Below are 19,614 nucleotides of genomic sequence, written 5' to 3' on the forward strand. Positions count from 1 at the left end.
CAGACGTGCCCTGGTCATGCCATTCCATCCAGCCTCCAATGGGCAGGTGGAGAGAATGGTGAGATCTGCAAAAAAGGCCCACCCTACGATGGGCCCGGGAGATTGGCAAATGTGGGTTGACTACTATTTGCTAATTCAGCACATCACACCCAGTGCCACTACAGGGAGAAGACCCTCCAAGCTTCTCATGGGTCACCACTAAGGTCCCACTTAGACCAGCTACATCCAAACTATTTTGCCGCATCGCCCCCTGACTCCACAAGCAAAATTCAGAACTTTAGCTTAGGGGATTCAGTTTATGCCCACAACTACGCCGGGGGAACTCTGGGGATTCCTGCCACAGTGATAGGCATCACGGGGCCTCGCTTTTATCTTGTAGATCTCGAGGACGGTCGGAATTGGAGAAGGCACGTTGACCAACTCCGTGGCCACCTCTCCAACTCCACTTTTAGACAACCAGAGGTAACTCCTGCATGAGTTAGCCAAAGCCCTACCCAAATGGAGCAAGAACTCACTCCATTCACAGGCAGCTCAAGCCCGAGGGTACTGGGGAACTTACCTGGTTGTGTTGCAGGCCCGCAGCGAGCTCCGAGCGAACTGGCTCTAGAAGCTCCAGCTGTAGCCTGTGAAAGGGTCCAGGAGCTTCCACCAAGCAGAGCTGCGGAGCAAATAGGTCTGTCTGACCTGTCCAAAGAACACCCTCCGACTGAACTGAGCAGGTCAGGCAGAGCTACCAAAAAGCCCGCCTATCTGCGTGACTACGTAACCAGTCGGATTACTCCATCTAAGAGGGGAAAAGTGTTAGAGAGTAGCATCAGCTATAATGGTTTCCATCAAGGCCCTCTGTTCCGGTGGGAACAGAGGTTTAATCTCATTGGTCGAAGGGTCTGACAGCTTCCTATAAAAGGGCTGCTGTCAGACTCAACCTTCGCTGGATTGTACATAGTTGCTACTGAGTTAATAAAGAGCTGTTGTTACCGTTAGCCTGTGTGTGCCTTTCCATTACCCGATCTAACAGTTTACCCAAAGCAGGACACAGGAATACAGGTTACAATGCTTGTTACAACATTCAGTTACAACAATGCTAAAAAAAGGAATCTATGACTGGTCCATACACTTACTATTGTTGTAGTATCTTGCAGCCACATGATTGCCATTTGCAACTTTTCCAGCTGGTTTCCCCTATGCAAAGTCAATGGGGAAGCCAGAAGGAAAAGTTGCAAATTGCAGATATGTGATGTCTTGTTAACGAATGGGGCAAGTAGGTGTCAGAATCACTGAACAAAATATTTCAAAGCTCCTAGAACACTGGGATACTACTAGAGGACTGGAAAAGAGTTAAAGCGGTTCCAATATTCAATTAAAGGGGAAAATGGATCCAGGAAACTACAGACTTACCAGTCTGGAAAAACTCTGGAAAAGATAATTAAGCAAGGGATTTGCCAGCAACTAGATACAAGCAAAGCTATTTGTAGCTATTTCAAACATGGGTTTGTTAATAACATATCATGTCAAGTAAACCTTTATTGCTTTCTTTAATCAAAATGACAAAATTGGTGGATCAAGAAAATACTATGGACATAATTTATGAACAGATAATACGACAACTGATAGATCAACTGCACTCAATGAATTACATCTAAATGGAGCAAGGATACAGTGGTTCTGCCTTAGGCCCAATATCTTCAACATCTTCATAAATTATTTAGCCAAAAGGACATGAGAAACATCAAATCTGCAGATGATACCAAACTTTGGGGAGGAGTGTGAGAGGCAATAAGCCAACAATTTAGAAGAAAGATTCTTCAAAAGAATCTTAATAGACTTGAATACTAGGCCTTATCCAACGAAAAGGCAATTCAGCAGTGAAAAATTAAGACTTACATTTAAGCAAGAAAAACCAAATGCACAGGTACAAAATCAGTAGTATCTGGCTCAACAGTTCACTAGTAACTGTGTGCTAATGAACCAACACTTAACTATGAGTCAGCAGTGAGTTGCAGTTCCTAAAAAAGCCAATGCAATCTTAGACAGCATCAACAGAGGAATAATATCAAGATCACATGATATGATACTACTGCTTTATATCATACTGGTAAGTCCACACTTGGAATACTGTCCTGTTCTGGTGACCATGATATAAAAAGGATGTTGAGAGGGCAGAGAAAAGCAACAAAGATGATAAGGAGCTGGAAATTAAATGGTATAGCAAAAGGTTGCAGGAACTAAGTATGTCTGTTCTAATGAAGAGAAGGACTAGGGCCGTGATGGCGAACCTATGGCACGTGTGCCACAAGTGGCACGCGGAGCCATTTGTCAGGGCACGTGAGCTGAGTTCACCTTTTTAAAAGCTATTTTTCGCCTTCCCCAGGCTCCAGAGGCTTTATAGGAGCCTGGGGAGGGCGAAAAGAGCCTCCCCCCCCCGGAGGCTTCAGGGACCGTCCCTGAAGCCTTCAGAGCGCTTAAAACCACCCTCCGAGCAAACCGGAAGTCACTTCTGGGTTGCTCGGAGGGTGGTTTTAAGCGCTCCGAAGGCTTCAGGGACCGTCCGAGGCTTCCCTGATGCCTTCGGAGCGCTTAAAACGACCCTCCGAGCAAACCGGAAGTCTCCGGTTTGCTCGGAGGGTCGTTTTAAGCGCTCCGAAGGCTTCAGGGAAGCTTCCGGATAGTCCCTGAAGCCTCTGGAGGGCCTCCGGGGCGTCGGGGGAGGCTCTTTTCGTCCTCCCCAGGCTCCTATAATGCCCCTGGAGCCTGGGGAGGGCAAAAAAAAATGTAAAAATGGCATGCACACTGGGGGGGTCGCGCGTTGCATTATGGGTGCGGCACGCCCGCACTCAACCCCCCTGCGCTCCCTCCACTTGTGGCACGCGAGCCAAAAAAGGTTCGCCATCACTGGACTAGGGTAACATGATAACAGTCATCCATTATTTGATGGACTGTAACAAGGAAAAGGGGATCAATTATTCTCCAAAGCATCTGAGATCAGGACAAAAAATAATTGGCAGAAGATTATTAAAGAGAGATCCAATGTAGAATTAAGGATACATTTCCTGGCAGTAAGAAGAATCAGTGGAACGGCTTGTCTCCAGAAATTATGTGTGCTCCATCATTGGAGGTTTTGAAGAAAAGATTGGACAACGATTTGTCCAATAGCAAAGGACTCCTACTCAAGCAGTTGTATTAAAAGGCCTCCAAAGTCTCTTCCAACTCTGTTATTCTATGTTCTAAGGTTAAATCAAATGTGGTTACATGGTGCTCACTTAATGGTTGCACTGCTTAACAATGAATTTTCCATGCCTAATTGTGCTAATAAATTGAGGATTACTTGTATAATATAATTACCAGTTTTTTTCAATCTCAGAGGCATAAGACAATCACACCAAAATTAAAGTATCTTTACAAACACTTTTCTATAAAATACAACTGAATCCCCTGGAGCAAGGGCAAATATGTTTTTTATGTTCTTTACAATGATCCACTAGAATCTCAAATTATCCTAACTACCCTCAGGAGATGAAGATCTGAAAAAAAAAAGATAAGTTCTTGCATGATGAAATGTTGGCTATCTGCTATTCCCATCCAATCTCATATACTATAGGAGTAGCAGTAAACAATCCTATACTATCTTCTACACGACAATCTTTTAAATATTAAAATTCTCAGCCTAACCATCCTGTAGCCTCTTCTTTGGGTGCACTTCCGATTGTCAATTATTTAAATTAAATGTCCAGAACATGCAATATAAAGGTTAGTTTGGCTGATGCAAAATACAGTGAAACTATTATTTCCTTTGATGTGGACATTATGGTTTTGTTAATTTAGGTGAAATTTACACAATTTTTTAGCATTTCCCTCACAATTGGGTCACGTGGAATTTATTATCCATGAGGAAAGTCTTCCCCAGTCTGATGCTACCAATTGTGTTGGTCCAGTTCTCAGGAATTCCATCTTTAGCTATTTTTCCAGAACATCTAGAGCACTTTCCTCCCCCTAAGCATATCTTCCAAATTACGCCTTACCAACCTTCTCTCTTTGTGCTAAAGGCTTACAGTATGTCTGTTTTACTTCATATAAATAATTTTAAACATGGGTCCCACTTGACAGAATTGTACTGTATCTTAAATCTGTTTTCTATAATATTGTTTATTCCTCCTAGTTTTGTGTTTTTGCGAATATGATAAGCAACCCTTCTTCACGTTCATATGAAGACTGTATATAAAAATATTGGTTTGAACACCCCTACAACAGAAACCTGTAGCATCCAATTTGAGACCGCCCAACAGGTTGATTAATGAACGCACACCGAGTATGGTTGTTTAACCAGCTGTTATATATCATATGGACACGTCAAAAGACATTATATCAACTCTGTTACTATCATCAGCCAAACTTTAATTTCATCACAACATGAAATCAGGTTTGTTTGACAAGACCTATTTTTTAAAAAAAAATCAAGTTGACTGGCATTAATTACATTTTGTGTACTACATATAAATTGGAGTAGTGGTAAATAAATGGCAAGGACAGGGCAACTAGACAGCACTATACAGATTGCCTGATGAGTTGGGCTCATTCCAACTATGTGTTGAATATAGCTAAGTGTATAGCCCAGATTCAATTTGTAAAATGAGAGATGAAGGAATTCAAACTGATATGTTATTCATGCTCTCTCCCTGGGTAACCTGTCAGCCCTGTTTTAATATGGTAAAAATGTCCTCTAGAAGGAAATATGTGATGCTGTTGCTGATGAACTTACAGTTCTAAGAAACATGTTGCCTTCAGCATATTTTCTTGTGGCCAATGTCTAATTTAAAAAACATCCTCCGAGCAAGCTGTTCAGATTTCTGACAAGAATGAGCTGCCTCTTGTTTGGGAGCTGCTATATGAGCAAGAAAGAGAATGAATAAAGAACTAAGAATAAGAGTTTTAGGTCAGAAAAGAGGTTCTTAGAAAGAGGTAATGTAGAGAGCCAATCACTTTTGGCTCTGATTCTGCAACTATGTTGGCTCAGAATTACTCCAGGGAAAAGCAGATAGAAAAAAGCATGTATATCCTTATATCTTAACTTGGCAAACATGAACAATACAGATTAGCCTTCATCAGTCAATGTTTCAACTGAATATTACAGAATTGTTTGGAAAGTCTTTAGTATTCTGGCTGAATAATTAGGTGATTTATAAGGGAGGTTAAAAAAAGAATAAACAAGTGTTGGAATTAATTTTTCAGTCTGGTTAAACTGTAAATCTGAAAATGTTTATTGGTTCATCACAACTATCCGTGCCAACCTTTATAATATTTCCTCTGATTCCATTATGTCTGAAAGCCCACCTTGTTTTATGAGTTTTAGAATTTTTTTTCCCCAGACTGATTTATGGCAAAATTATGTTATTCATACTCCTGCCCAACAGTAAATGATACTGAGTGGATTTCCGGTTCAGAATTCTAACTACAGCATCTGTTTTAGATTTTTGACCCATCTACATATATATATATATATAAACAGGTATATTTTATAATAGCTCTTTTTTAAAAGAGCTATAATAATTGATTACAATCCTTGTATAACTTTAATCTCAGCTATGTAACTTTGTTAAAACCAATTTAAGGAACAATTAACTGCTGAGTCCTTCCTGTTACACTTTCAATATTTCCAAAACTCAAATGAATTTTCTGTATCAATTGATCTGGCAATGTGGCATGCAAATCTAGGAACTGTCAAACAAAGGAGCTGGGTTTTTTTGAGTACCTAAGCTGCAGTCAATTAAACCGGCTCAATATTAATAACTTTTACCTATAAAACAATAGTGTTAACAGTGGAACAGGATGAATAGCTTGTTTGCAAAAACCCCACTGTTTGACTTCCACTAGCGTTCCCATTCTACTTTGTAAAACTTTGTTGTCTAAAACTTCACATCCATTTTCTTAATGTTTTTAACCCAGTGTCTGTGAAATTTTTATTGCTCCCTAGTTGATGACATTTGATCTGAATGTAACCACACACCTCTAAGCTCAGCAGCATTTGTCACAAACCATTATAAATTATCATGCTGATAGTTTGCATTGCTGGGAAACCGGAAAACTTCCATAAATCCAAAGGCCTGTGAATCAGTGACATTCTTGTTTACTATTCAGACATAAAGTTTTAAAGAATAAAGTTTTAAAAGAATATATATATGGCTAATGTATCAGAGAAAACAAATCCCATTAATTACAGAACTGCACCCCCAAAATATTTGCAATAAGCACAAACAAGAAAACTTAAGTATTGAAAATATTTTCTTCTATTCATTGTAACTACATTTGCTCTTCTTCTTCATAAACAATGCTAATAAAGTACAATGAATCAATACAAAAATATCACATATTATTCTTAAACTTATCTTAAGACCCAATTTCAAATGTGAAACTAAATATATAACAAATATATATTATCGAATTGAAACATTCATGTGCATTTTTAAAAATAATAATACAGCTTTATAACTCTATGCAATGTTTATGTTTTTAAGGTTTAGCACTTGTTTCACAGGTCTGAGGATTAGAACAATTTTCAATTATTTTTTTCTTATTTCCAACAGTTCTTCTTTCCTTGATTTATAGTTTCCTTTTATCCCTGTGAGATAAGTTGGGCTGAGAAAGAGCAACTGGTTGAAAGTTACCTTGAAAGCTTCCATGATTGATGGCAGATTTGAAATGGAGCTCCCTGATTTGAATTCATCACCTCAACCATTATACCATGCGGATTTTCTATAAAACACAGCAATAGCTTTCTACTCCCAGAGGCAGTTATAAACATAGTTTTCTGCATAAAAATGGCATGATAGAAACGTTCACAAGGTTTTTAAAATTACACATTACCCAAAGAATATCTAAGGAAGAGCAAAGAAACAAAATTGAAATGTAGTTATCAACGTGTAATGTTAAAACATTTCAAATATAATCATGCTGATGGTTTTGACTGAGGCTTCCCAAGAGCATGAAGCAAACTCCTGATCCTGACAAAAACCTCTTTTATTAATGTGCTGTGAATTGTCCTCATTTACATCCAGCAAAGTCTTTCAAGGGAGGATTTACAGTCACAGACCTTATCTGACTTGGAGAGCTGCCAGGCTGATATCTGCAAAACTTGGCAAGAAATCTCAGGGAGTCACAAACCAATTAAGCGAAGTAATTGTCTGCTGCAAACTCCACTCCCCTTTCTCTCCTCTTTTATTTCCTCTGGGAGGGGCCATTCATCATCCACCTGTGATCTTACTCCCAAGTCGACCTCTGTTCTTTAACTGTTTCCTTTGTCTGGCAACTCTGGGCATGCACACATTGGGAACAGACTCCAGCTGTTCGTCTTCCTCACTGATGTCTGACTCTGAAGGCAGCTGATACATGTCATAAGGCCCTGGCCCATTCTCTGATTCTGACACAGAGTCCTCATCAGAGCCTTCTCCAGACTCCAGGACTGGCCCACGTTCCTCCCAACTCCTCACTGTCCGAATCTGCTGCCAGGTTCTCTGGTGGGCCATAACACTGATATCTGCTGTTCTAGGTCTCGGTCTCGGTCTCGGTCTCGGTCTCTCTCTCTCTCTCCCTCCCTCCCTCCCTCCCTCCCTCTCCCTCTCCCTCTCCCTCGTAGAAAATATGTTCAAGATATTGGCAGCAATGTTGCTTTAATTGTGTAGTCATGGCTATCATTTTGACTTAATTTTTTTCCCCTGAGGATACCTCTATCACTACTCTAAAAACTGTATGCACTCACTGCCTTTTCATGTAGTAGTTGCAAAATGGGTAGGTCACATGACTGACCCACTTTTGTGGCAGTCATTAAATGAGTGACGTAGTCATAAGTGAACGCTCATTAAATAATGCCATGGACATTAAGTGAATCCATTGTTGGCTATGGCTAGGCACTGCCAAAAAGTAGAAATAAGGGCTGGTTTTTGGCAAAACCATCACAAGAATAGGGTTATGGACTGTGGGGGCATGCAAGGGCCTGTCAATATGGCCATGCTGTCAAGTGCCGAAAGTAGGTCACATGACCAAGGAGAGGGGTGATGTCAGAACTTTGGATCCAGATCATAAATTCCCTTTTTCTCAGAATCCTCAGGCATAATAAGGATTACAAGATGAAGGTAAGGCGTTTGAGTTTAAATGTTTGGGGAGCAATTTAACCCACTGTCCTCCGCATTTGTAATTAAAAATTCAAAGGAAAATGGATTATTTGGAGAAATAAAAAGTTTCCATTTTGAAAATCCACAGGACATTGGAGCAGCTTCACTCCCCCCCCTTTTGTATCTTTAGAATGCTACTTAGCTTTATAAATAACAGAGGTTTCTTCCCCTTTTCTTTTCTAGAAAGACTGTGTGGTCCTGTAACTTCTCAATTAACTGGTTTTCCCAGTTGCTAAGGCTATGGTTTTCGCAGTTGCAATGTATGGCTATGAAAGTTGGAGCATAAGAAAGACTGATCACTGAAGAATTGAGGCCTTTAAACTGTGGTGCTGGAGAAGACTCCTACGAGTCGAGTCCCTTGGACTGTAAAGTGATCAAATCAGTCAGTCCTAGAGGAGGTCAACCCTGATTGTTCTTTAGAAGACTAGGTGGCCAAAGTATTTGAGTTTCAAATACTTTGACCACCTAATGAGAAGGAAAGAGTCACTGGAGAAGAGCCTCGTGCTGGGAAAGATGGAGAGCAAAAGAAGAAGGGGACGACAGAGAATGTGGCCGAAGCAGTAGGCTTGAGCTTAAATGGACTCCAGGGGATGGTAGAGGGCAGGAAGGCCTGGAGGAACACTGTTCATGGGGTTGCAGTGGTTGGAAATGACTTCACAACTAACAACAACAACAACTGTAAGGAGACCAATTCCTTGGCGAATAACCTTTTGCAAGTATGGGACAAGTCCAGTTGTACAAATCAGGGCATCACTGAGAAATAAAAGGTGAAAAAGTAAAGATGTAGAGCAGGGCTCCCCAAACTTGGCAATTTTAAGACTTGGCTAGAGAATTCTGGGAGTTAAAAGTTCACAAGTTTTAAAGTTGCCAAGTTTGAAGACCTCTGATGTAGAGAGGATACTACTGAGTGAAGGACTGCTGCCTATTAGGGATTATTCATCTCTGGGCAGAGAAGGAAAAAGGGCTGGATAAGAAGCAAGAAAAAAGATAAACAAAAAAGAGACTTCTAAAAGGCCTGCTGGGCCCAGACAAGGAACAGAGGCTAGTGAAATGGAAAGAAATTCAGATACAAATTCCCAGAGACATGAAAGCGGCTTAAGAGGGAGGAAAACAGATTTGCATTAAAGTGAGATGATTAAGGAGACAACAGAAGCAGCAAATGCAGCACCTTGATTGTTACTGAAGCCAGACTGAAATAAAAACAAAAGAATTGTTTAGACTCAGTAGGGCAGACCCTGCATTTGTTTGCTCAGACGTAGGCAGGGATGTAGCTGCTCTTCAGACAGCTTCAATATGACAATTATTACCAACTTCCAATGTCTCCATAACCGTTATTAAGGGAGAGATGCAATTAAGATGTGACAATAAACATGAACTCTTATTTGTACTTATTTCATCAAAAGCAGTAATTTGTTATCTCTGGTTTGAGGTTACCGATATATATATATATTTGTTCATGTGCAAGTGTGTGAGGTTTTTGAAGTTAAAACATCAACTGCTTTGATTGCAATATTAAATCTTTTATCTATACAGCTGTGATAATAAACCTAGAACTGGAAAATAATAGGTTGCTTAATGCTAAAAAACTTTTACCACCTAGAATCTGGCAGAAAGAAAATAATAATTTTTGAGAAGTATGAGGCTTTTTACGATTTGAACAGATTTTTAAAAATTTCCTTTGAAGAAGATTTTTTTTTGACAGATTTGCTCCTTTGACACAAATCTCTTCATTTGAGTTTAATTCTGGTAATGTGAAAGTCAACGGGTCAGTATTTAGAATGGAAGACAAAATAACATAGGAAGCATTTAAGTTGTACAATGAAAGACTGATTTAAGTAGGTCTGCCTACAAAGCTTTTGGTTGTAAAATTACCTACCTTTGCCTGACAATAAAACTGCCCAATTAGAGTGGAGTTAAAAAAAGAGAGAAGAAGACACTAATTAGGTTTCAAAGCATGCACTAAAGGGAGCAAATATTCTGCAGAAAAGGAGAAATACATTAAGCCCATGGGTGCAATACACCTACACCAAGCCAAGTTCATTAACTTTTTACCTTTATAGGATGGTAATGGGGTGCTATGGTATAACATCTCAATTGCTATATTGCTACATTGCCATCCAGAAGTTTTTCTAAATAAATACTAAATAATTTATATTACAACAATGTAAATTTCTTCTTTGAATTGCAGGAAAGAGAAATACTAAAAAAACAGGAGTAATTTAAAAATTTCTTTAAAAAGCTCATTCTAAAATCTTTCCACTTGTCACGTTTAGCAACTGTGACTGCCTGGATCCATACAAGTAATTCTCAACTTATGACCGCTCATTTTAACAAAGGCTTGAAATTACATTAACCTTCAAAAAAGCTACTTATGTCTTAAGCTCACACTCGTGACCATTGCAACAGAGCTTTCTGTCATGTGGTCGCAGTTTGGATACCCTCAACTGGTTTACATGTGTGATTGGTCTCAGCATCCTGTGATTAGGTAATCACAATTTGCAAAAATTTTATTGGATTCACTGGAGAAGCTGGGGATTCACCTAATGACTGCATGATTAGCTTAATGACCAAGGTGACTCAACTTATGATTGCTCTAAAAATATTGTTAAAATCAGGTCCAGTTCTGACCTAGGCTTCCCGAGAGCATGAAGCAAACTCCTTGTCTGCTTTTATTAATGTGCTGTGAATTGTCCTCATTTACATCCAGCAAAGTCTTTCAAGGGAGGATTTACAGTCACAGACCTTATCTGGCTTGGAGACCTGCCAGGCCAATATCTGCAAAACTTGGAAAGGAGTCTCGGAGAGTCACAAACCAATTAAGCGAACTAATTGTCTCCTGCAAACTCCACTCCCCTTTCACTCCTCTTTTATATCCTCTGGGAGGGGCCATTCATCCTCCACCTGTGGCCTTACTCCCAAGTCGATCCCTGTTCGTTAGCTGTTCCCTTTGTCTGGCAACTCTGCGCATTTGCACACTGGGAACAGACTCAAGCTGTTCGTCTGCCTCACTAATGTCTGACTCTGAAGGCAGCTGATAACTGACATACGGCTCTGGCCCCCTCTCTGCCTCTGAGACAGAGTCCTCATCAGAGCATTCCCCAGACTCCAGGACTGGCTCATGTTCCTTCCCAACCTGTCCGAATCTTCTGCCAGCTCTGCTGGCCGCTGGCAGGCCACAACAGTTCCAGTCTTGTGGTGATTTGACTTACAACCACAATGACTTACAATGGAAATTTTTGTCCCACTTGTGGTCACATGTCAGAGGCTACTTCTATGGCAGATTCAAGTTCCTTTCCATCAGGCCTAGATCATCAAGATGTTTTCTCTTCCACCTGCCAAATATCCTACCCAAGTAGCCTTATTTTACAGTTCCTGCTCACTAATCATTCAATCACTCACCTGTGTCAGAAGAAGCAGTCTGTTCATTAGTTAGGCCCAGCTATAGAGATTTTGCTTCTTGAGGCAACCTATGGTATATAGAGTATTCCTCCCACACAAGTTTTCTTTATTTATTACACTTAAAATGCCACCAAATCAGAAAGACTCAAGGTGCCTTATGATAAAAGCTCAGTAGAGACATACAATCAGAATGCAGAAGCTATAAAAATGAAATGATGCAATGAGGAAGTACATAAAACATCAGTTTGGCCATCAACAAACTTCATCAGTCATCAGTTGGCAGGATCACAAAACCTCTTGGCTCATGTTCTGTTTAAAAAGCCAGGTTTTCAAGTAATTCTTGGGCAGTTAAAAACCAAATGCCCAGTTATAGATTAGGAAGCACCAGGCTCAACAGTAGTAACTGGGAGAGCATCTAGGTGTCTTCGTAAGGATGAGCCAGCAGTGTGCTGCAGCTGCCAAAACCCCCCCAATGCAGTCCTAGGCTGTATGAACAAAGGGATAGCACCTAGATGACAAAAAGTGATAATATAATTTATACCCCACTAATGAGACCACACATGGAATACTGCATCCAGTTCTGATCATCACGATACAAAAAAAAAAAAAAGGCCTGAGATCACAGAAAATATACAATGAAGAGCAACAAAGATGATGAGGAATCTGGAGATTAAACCATATGATGAACAGTTAAGGGAAGTAGGTATAGTTAGGGGTACCTAAGGACAATTTTTACCAACAAGGAGAACAATTATTCAATGGAATAGCTTGGCTCCTGGAGTTGTGGGTGCTGTATCACTGCAGATTTTAAAAAATAGACTGGACAATCATTTGACCTGCAGAATATAAGGTTTCCTGCCTTGAGCAGGGGGTTAGACCTAAATTCCTCTATCTTCCAGTCCTATGATTCTATGTTCTTTCTTATGAAGAATTGTATTCCAGAAGCCAGGAGTGGAAACAGAGAAGGCACACCTTCTTTAATTGAAGGGATGTGGGACACGCCCATCCTGTCTCATCTTACAGGACAAAGACAATTGGAGAAAAGAAGAACAGTTCTGTAGATAATCAGGTCATGAGCCATGCATGACAACCAGCATCTTGAATTTCACCTGGAAACTTTTTGATAATTGGTAGATATAGCAGAGCATAGGTATCACATGCAGGGCACATTGCAATGTGTCATGGAACTGCATTCTGGATAAGTCGTATCTTCCAAATCATGTATAGTAGAGTGTATTATATAAAAGCTCATAAAACCAAGCATTGGTCAATGCAAGAAAGGGTATCTCTTCTCTTCCCTGTGCTAAAAATACAAGGGAATCATCTTCAGAATACACATTTACTGCTCAAGGCCACAACCTCACTGTCTAACGGTGGGTTTATTAATGGTAGGATAATTAATGCTAAACATTTCATTATTTAATCACTTTATCCAGCAATGATAAGATTTTGGATCTGGTCCTCCAGTTTTGTAACAAAAGCAACAAAAATAGTCCCCAGTCAGAAACAAGGTAAATCTGCTTATGACAAATAATTATCTTTTATCCCACTTGTAACAATATAAGTATCATTAATTTATGACATAGAGTCTTTTGAAGATTACAAAGACTCACAACCTCAATTGGATGACATTCTATATCACAGGAACAACTTGGGCCTATTCACACATTGCATTGCAATTGCATTTAGACTTATATACCAGTTCATGGTGCTTTACAGTCTTCTCTAAGAATAACAATCTGGGTCTGCATTTTTACCAATCTTGGAAGGATGGAAGGCTGAGTCAACTTTCAGCTGGTCACAATCAAACCCCTGGTAGTGGAATGCAGAGTTGGCCTGCACTACTGCGTACTAACCGCTACACCACCACTATGTAACCGCATAGAAGTCACACTACACATCCTATATAACAAACCCTTTATCAGCAACCTATGAACTTCCAATTTTTGTCCAACTACAATGTTAGCACCCCCTAAACTGACTATGTGGGTTAGGACTGCTGGGAACATTCAACAACATCTGGAAGGTAATCTGGAAGCATTTTACATATAAACTCAGAGGGCAAATTAGTTCTCAGGTCCTCTTTGATAGAGTACATTTTTATATGGAGTACTGAAACTAAAGAATACCTGTTTACTTTCAGTCGATGATGTGAGAATACTTCTTAAATAAATTATTTCATACCAATCTCAGAATTAATGCTTACATGAGATCACTTGATGTATTTATTATTACATTTACATTGTGCTGTTTCTCTAAGGTGCAAGTGTGTGATTATCTTAATTTCCTTCGCAACAAGAACTGGAATACTAGCCAAACGTCACCAAGTGAGCTTCCATAATAAAGAGCAACCTAACCAGTGAAAACACTTTAACCACAACTAACTTTTAATTAGATGTTAGTGCTATAAAGCATTTTGTACATTACATTCTATAAACTATATACTTATCAGTACAATTGTAAAATTCTCAGCTATCTCAGCAATTCGTATTGAAAAATCATTTCTGTTAATCAATATATTTTTCTTGACAGTACACCAACATTTCCTAATTACAATATGGGCAAACTCTAAAATAGATGTACAGAGATGCACACATGTATGTCCAGGCTTGTTCCACTCTGTTATAAATACGATCATTGCCATCAAATGAAAAAAGAAGAAGAAAGAACTAAAATTAATCAATAAGGCGAGCTTACTTTTCTTAAAAAAAAAGCATGACTGTGTTTTTCTTTTCATGATTATAACATTTTTTTTTTAAAAAAAGGAGCAATTGCCGTTTTCCTCCTGTACGTTTCAGAGGAAATAGCTGCTAATTGGTCCATGTTCCCAACAAAATAAGCAGACGGATTCTAAGATTATAACTATGACAGTGTCTACTATGAAATATGTACTTGCTTTTACACACGGTCCAATCTGAAGTCACACCACCAAGAAATGAATTTTGCACACACAATTTCACACTTATCAGCTGTTTCAGCTCCCCACCCACCTAGAACAAGACATCATGAATGTATTTTGTCCACTAGATGGTGCTGTGGTTCCCCTTACAGACCAATTTCACTTACTTGCATTCTCTGTCCTCTAAATCAAAATGTGGGTTGAAGTTGATCATAATCCTCTGGTGAGGTTGTGGAGCTTGAATCAACCATTCACATTTTTGACTTGGATGATAACTATTAGGATAGCCAGGAGAGGTGAGATATCCAGGCTCTAAAATGTTTATGTTTTCACCACATCGATCTGCAATTAAAACCCACAAAGATACATGTATTATATCGTTAAATCACAACAACTTATCACAACATGATCGATCCATCTTATAAATAATAGGCTGTTCAGTACCTCAGCTGAGGTCAACTCAAGCTAATATATTTCCTTTCCCATAGCTTCCAAAATGTTTATTCAGTTGTTTATAGAATTTCCCCCCCTCTGTAAACAAAATAACAAAATAAATAGCGGAATCAACTTCATCTTTTTTCAGATCATTTTTATAAATACATGCAAACTGTGTAACTTCACCAAATATCTTTTACCCAAATTAACGTTTTTGTTACCTAATGACTACAGAACAGAAAGCACTAACAGTACTTGTAGTAGTACATAGTAAGTAGTTAATTATAGATTATGTAGCTACAATGCTATTAAATATCAAATTTTACACAGGGAGCAACTTGAAGCTAACAGTGCCTGCCTCGCCCCCCACTTTACTGTTAGCTTTCTGATAATGAGCCTGTTCTTTGTCATTAGACAATCTGGCTTGTTTACAGCATCCCTCTCTTTCTGGTTTATCAGATACTAAATCTAAGCCATTTGAAGTTATCTGTGCTCCAGAGGTCCAGACTACCCAGCAACAAAGCACATTGTTAAAGCAGCAAAGGTTTACTTGGCTCCATTACGGAAGTCTCCCCCTCCCCCCCCATCTATGCTGCTTGGGGAGCAGATAAGGGTTAGCAAAGCAGAAAGGAAAGAAAAACAAAACAAACTTTAGTTCCAATTACAAAATCCTTGCATTCCCCAGTTTTTCAAATCTCATGCCTTGTTCTTGAGTAAAAGTGCTCTGATTCATGTTAGGATTAACTACAGTTTATAGAATTATAAAGATGGAAGAAAAGACAACTCGCGAACCTCCAGTGTCAATAACACCACTGTTGCTTGTGCGTCTGCACTGGTTAGTTTTAAAAATTATGGACTGCTAATCTAAGTGCAATGATTTTATTTATTTATTTATTTTCAAAATGACACTGATATTCTATTAACATCACAGAACCAAGCCTGTGTTGCTTGCAATGCATAACATTTTCCCAAGAGTGGTGTACATAGGTTGGAATCTTGCTTCTAAGAGAAATCTGGTGATATGAAAATGGTTACCAATAATTCTTAATGTGAAATTATTGGTGTGCAGAATTTTACGATAGAAAACCAGGTCAGCTTGAAAGAAAGTGTACATAAAATGCAGTAACTCCAGCAATTATAGGAAACATCTGCCAAAAATTAGAAGAGAATGAGATGGTTTATTTCCTTCAACAAATTATGATTTTTTTGGAGTTGGTTGTATGTTCCTATTTATCCCTGCTTTGGAAGTTTGCATAGTATGTATTTTCCCCGAGAACAAAAGATGTTGTCTTTAGGAGTTCAAAGTGAGCAGCCAATGATATTCCTGTGCAAGCCTATTGCATGTGGCAGGAGAGATAATCTGGCATGATCTGCCATCTGTAGCAGAGTAAGGAAGAAAACTATCCCGCTTCATCAAGTCTTCTCTAATACTATGCAAACAACATGGCATAATCTGGAACATGTGAAATGGTTGAAATGAACCAGTGAATCACTTGACAGAGTCACTCCAGGAAACATTTAGTGGACCCACCACCAAAAACACTTTAATCGCTATCTCCTGGGAAAGTGATAATATAATAAGATAGTGTGGGCTGTTAAGACTCTCTGGCTCTGTGAAATCTCTCTCTTACTTGATTAAGAGAAGCCATTTCTAATGACTTTGGACCATTAGCTCTAAATAGGGTTAATGAATTAATTTTGCAGACACTTGAACTGGACAGAGGAAGATCTGGCATTCGTGGGTCTGTTGAACTGTTGCAGATCCAAGGAACTGCGATGACTTCAGTGGGGCTAAAAATATTTTGCTCACAATTACTCAGACTCAATGGCAGCATTGTAATTCCTTCCTAGATTGGGCTCATCAAAGAATATTAGTTGATAGCACAAAGGCATTTAGTACATCTCACTCCACCAGACTTTCAATGAATCTCCTCTGATTTATACCTCCAGTTAAATTTGGAACTATTCATGTGTCATTGAAGATGCACAGCCTGAATTTGCAATCCCCAAAAAGAAAGACTTGACAACTGAAAGAGAAGATCTAGTTCCAAAGCATCACTGTCAATCTGAAACTGAATCCAAGGTACAAATGCTTCCCTGCAAACTGATTTCCAGATCCTACTGTAATGTTAATGAAAAAGCAAACAAGGGAACTTGTGAGTTTTGACCAAATTAGCCAACTTCCTCATATTGGAAAAAGATTAATTTCCTTCATAACATGTGATTTAAATCTGTTCCTGTAAGACACACACACTACACGCAGTCGCTTATTAAAACAATATACCACCCGAAGTACAGAGGAGGATGTCCCTTCATTTAATTACTTTGACTGAAATCCTAGTCAAGTGAGAAGTTAATATTTAGTAATTAGCTAATAACTGCTCAGACTTGGTTCTGAGAGGAAAAACCCAGGTGATTTCCCTACTCCATGCATGCCAACCACTCCTAAAGTAAGAACATTTTTTAAAAATGCATAATATAATGAGATATTCCAGATGCTGGACCACTATTGTGCCAGAAAACCATGTTGTTTTGAAGCTGCTGCTATCAAGCATTGCCCCAAGGCCAGTTACAAAGACTATTTGAGGGAATTCTTTCTTAGAATTGTTGCTTGTGAAGAAGAAAGCTTTATATTCCTTGCATTGAGGCAAGAAGTCTGTAAACTCAAGCCTTTTTTTTTTCATTTTATAAATATAAACAAGGGAACTTGTACCTGCATAGTTAGCAAAGATGGTTATATAGCCATATACGCCTATCTCCCTTAGCTTTCACTTCCTTAGAAGTAAACAATACTTGGGTATTTTGAAATACTTATCTGTTTAATTTTTCTGGATAATCTTGTGCAACTGCCAAGGGAAGGAAACATTAAAATGATTGGCTATTATGTGAAAGCCGTAAGCCCAGTGTTACATATTGCATTAGAGCGTGGAGCCAAAAAGGAAGGGCTGACAGACTAAGCGTGTTGATTAGGTGTAATTCTAGATGAATACCCAGCATGTTATCCATCATGTTATCCATCAACCTTTCCTTCTAGCCAGTACAGTTAAAATCTGTTTCATGGTTGGCTTATCATCATCATCTCAGGCAAAGGGGCTTCCAACTTGCAGACTGGCAACCTGGATGCACCTGAAAGTGATCTTGAGCCACTTACCACTCTTCAAAGCCTTGCCAAGGGCGACTACTAGGGCTGCACAGTGCAAAAGTAGACCCCAGGCCATCTTCTGCTCCGGATACGGGAGGTTTGAAGAAAGGGAACAAGATTATCCAATCTCTCCAGGCAATTCCTCTCAGATCTTAAATCCTCCTTCAGCACGGGCAGTTAAAAAGAAACAGAAAACTGATTCAGCCGACAATTGTAGTAGTAGCACCAGAAGTCTCGTCGATTGCAGTAGGCGCTCACTCTCTCTCTCTCTCTCTCTCCTCTCTGTCTCTCTGTCTCTCTCCCCTTTTCTCTCTCGACTATCTCCTTAAGTCTCCCGCATCCTGTCATTTAGCTCTGGTTTCCTGTGCTTTTCCCCAGACTGAATCCATTTCCAGGAGATACTGTCCTTGCCATGTTCAAATAGAGGTTAACATGGGGGGGGGGGAGAGGGGGGGAGCCAACAGCGGAAAAACTAACAAGGAAGTCGCACCCGCGGCACAGATGGACGAAGCGCGCGGAAATCCTCGCCGCTTTCTTCTCCTAAGCCAGTTGCACAACTCTCCCAGGGAAAGGCTCAGCAGGGCGCTTGCCTATAGCGCTGAGGAGGAATAGAAAGCAGTTGGTAAGGCAAGAGGCGACTTTCCCCGCAACTTCTCCTCCCCTCCCTCTTGCCCTCTTCACCTCCCGATCGTCTCGCCAGACGCGGAAGGAGGGGCGCAAGACCTTCCACCCTGGCGATCCCCTCGGAGGGAGACGGATCTGCCTTCTGGGGCAGCTCGAGACTTGCCCAGTGCCCGGACCCGGCGCGCGCTCGACTCGCTCTCTCGCGACTGACCTGACGCCTCGTGCGCCCTGCAGACGCGGCTGGGCGCTTGCGGTCCCAAAGCCCCTCGGCGATGGGACGCCGCCTCTGCCTGCGCTGATCCAAGCGGGCTGGCAGCGGCGCTGGGAAAGCTGGCAGAAGTGCCAAGCGGCTCCTTCCTGCAGCCTAAGGAGAAGAAGCCCAAATCAGTGGCAATAAGAGAGGACCCGACGCTATTTCCAAAGCCCCGAGTCCCCACCCCTTCCCCGCCCCCACGTCCGTCCGTCCGTCCCCCCCTCCGAAACAAGAATCCACATTCACCAAAGCCCCGAAATCTACTCGAAGGGTGAATGGGTGGAAAAGGAGAAAGGGGTGGAGAGGCTCAGAGAAAGGGAGGGAGGGACCGACGGACGCACGAAGCCGAAGCAAGAGGAGGCGGGCAGGAGTGCGCCGGCGGTGAGGAGCCGCCTTCTCCTGCTCCGCTATTTGACCGCCTCCGAAGAAGCAGGGGTCTTCGCGCAGCAGGTAAGCGAAGTGAGGCTGGCACGGCTTGAAGCGCCCGTCTGAAGACGCGGGTAACCTGCTCCCAGATCTCGCCTTGGCTGAGTGCCGTCAACCCAACACGCCCACCTACTCTGCCAGCCGAGCAACCCACGCGGGTATTTCAGGGCGTCCCTGTGGCCCTTCGGCGAGTCATCTCCTTTCCCCTCCAGGTGTAAGATGGCTACTCAGTGCACACATAAAAAAGCCTGGGCCAACAAAGGGGTTTATCCGA

The 19,614-nt window shown here is 40.7% G+C and overlaps 1 protein-coding gene across 6 annotated transcripts in view; it reads right to left on the reverse strand.

Annotated features, from left to right (window-relative positions):
* The window catches only part of NRP1 (neuropilin 1), a 181,148-nt gene extending 161,969 nt beyond the window's left edge, over positions 1–19,179 (reverse strand). For 3 of the 6 annotated variants that reach the window (XM_081933765.1, XM_081933764.1, XM_081933760.1), the window contains exons 1-4: positions 18,873–19,054; positions 18,528–18,635; positions 18,047–18,199; positions 14,628–14,802 (exon numbers count right to left, since the gene is read on the reverse strand). In XM_081933765.1, the coding sequence (XP_081789891.1) occupies positions 14,628–14,802; positions 18,047–18,113 (242 nt within the window). In that variant the 5' untranslated portion in view covers positions 18,114–18,199; positions 18,528–18,635; positions 18,873–19,054. Of the gene's footprint in view, positions 1–14,627; positions 14,803–18,046; positions 18,200–18,514; positions 18,636–18,872; positions 19,055–19,160 lie in introns of those variants that run through there. The other 3 variants (XM_081933761.1, XM_081933762.1, XM_081933763.1) reach the window with 3 other exon arrangements.
* Positions 19,180–19,614: the final 435 nt, after the last annotated feature.

This window comes from Natrix helvetica (genome assembly GCF_964273705.1).
Source record: "Natrix helvetica genome assembly, chromosome: Z".
In the NCBI taxonomy this organism is placed as follows: domain Eukaryota; kingdom Metazoa; phylum Chordata; class Lepidosauria; order Squamata; family Natricidae; genus Natrix; species Natrix helvetica.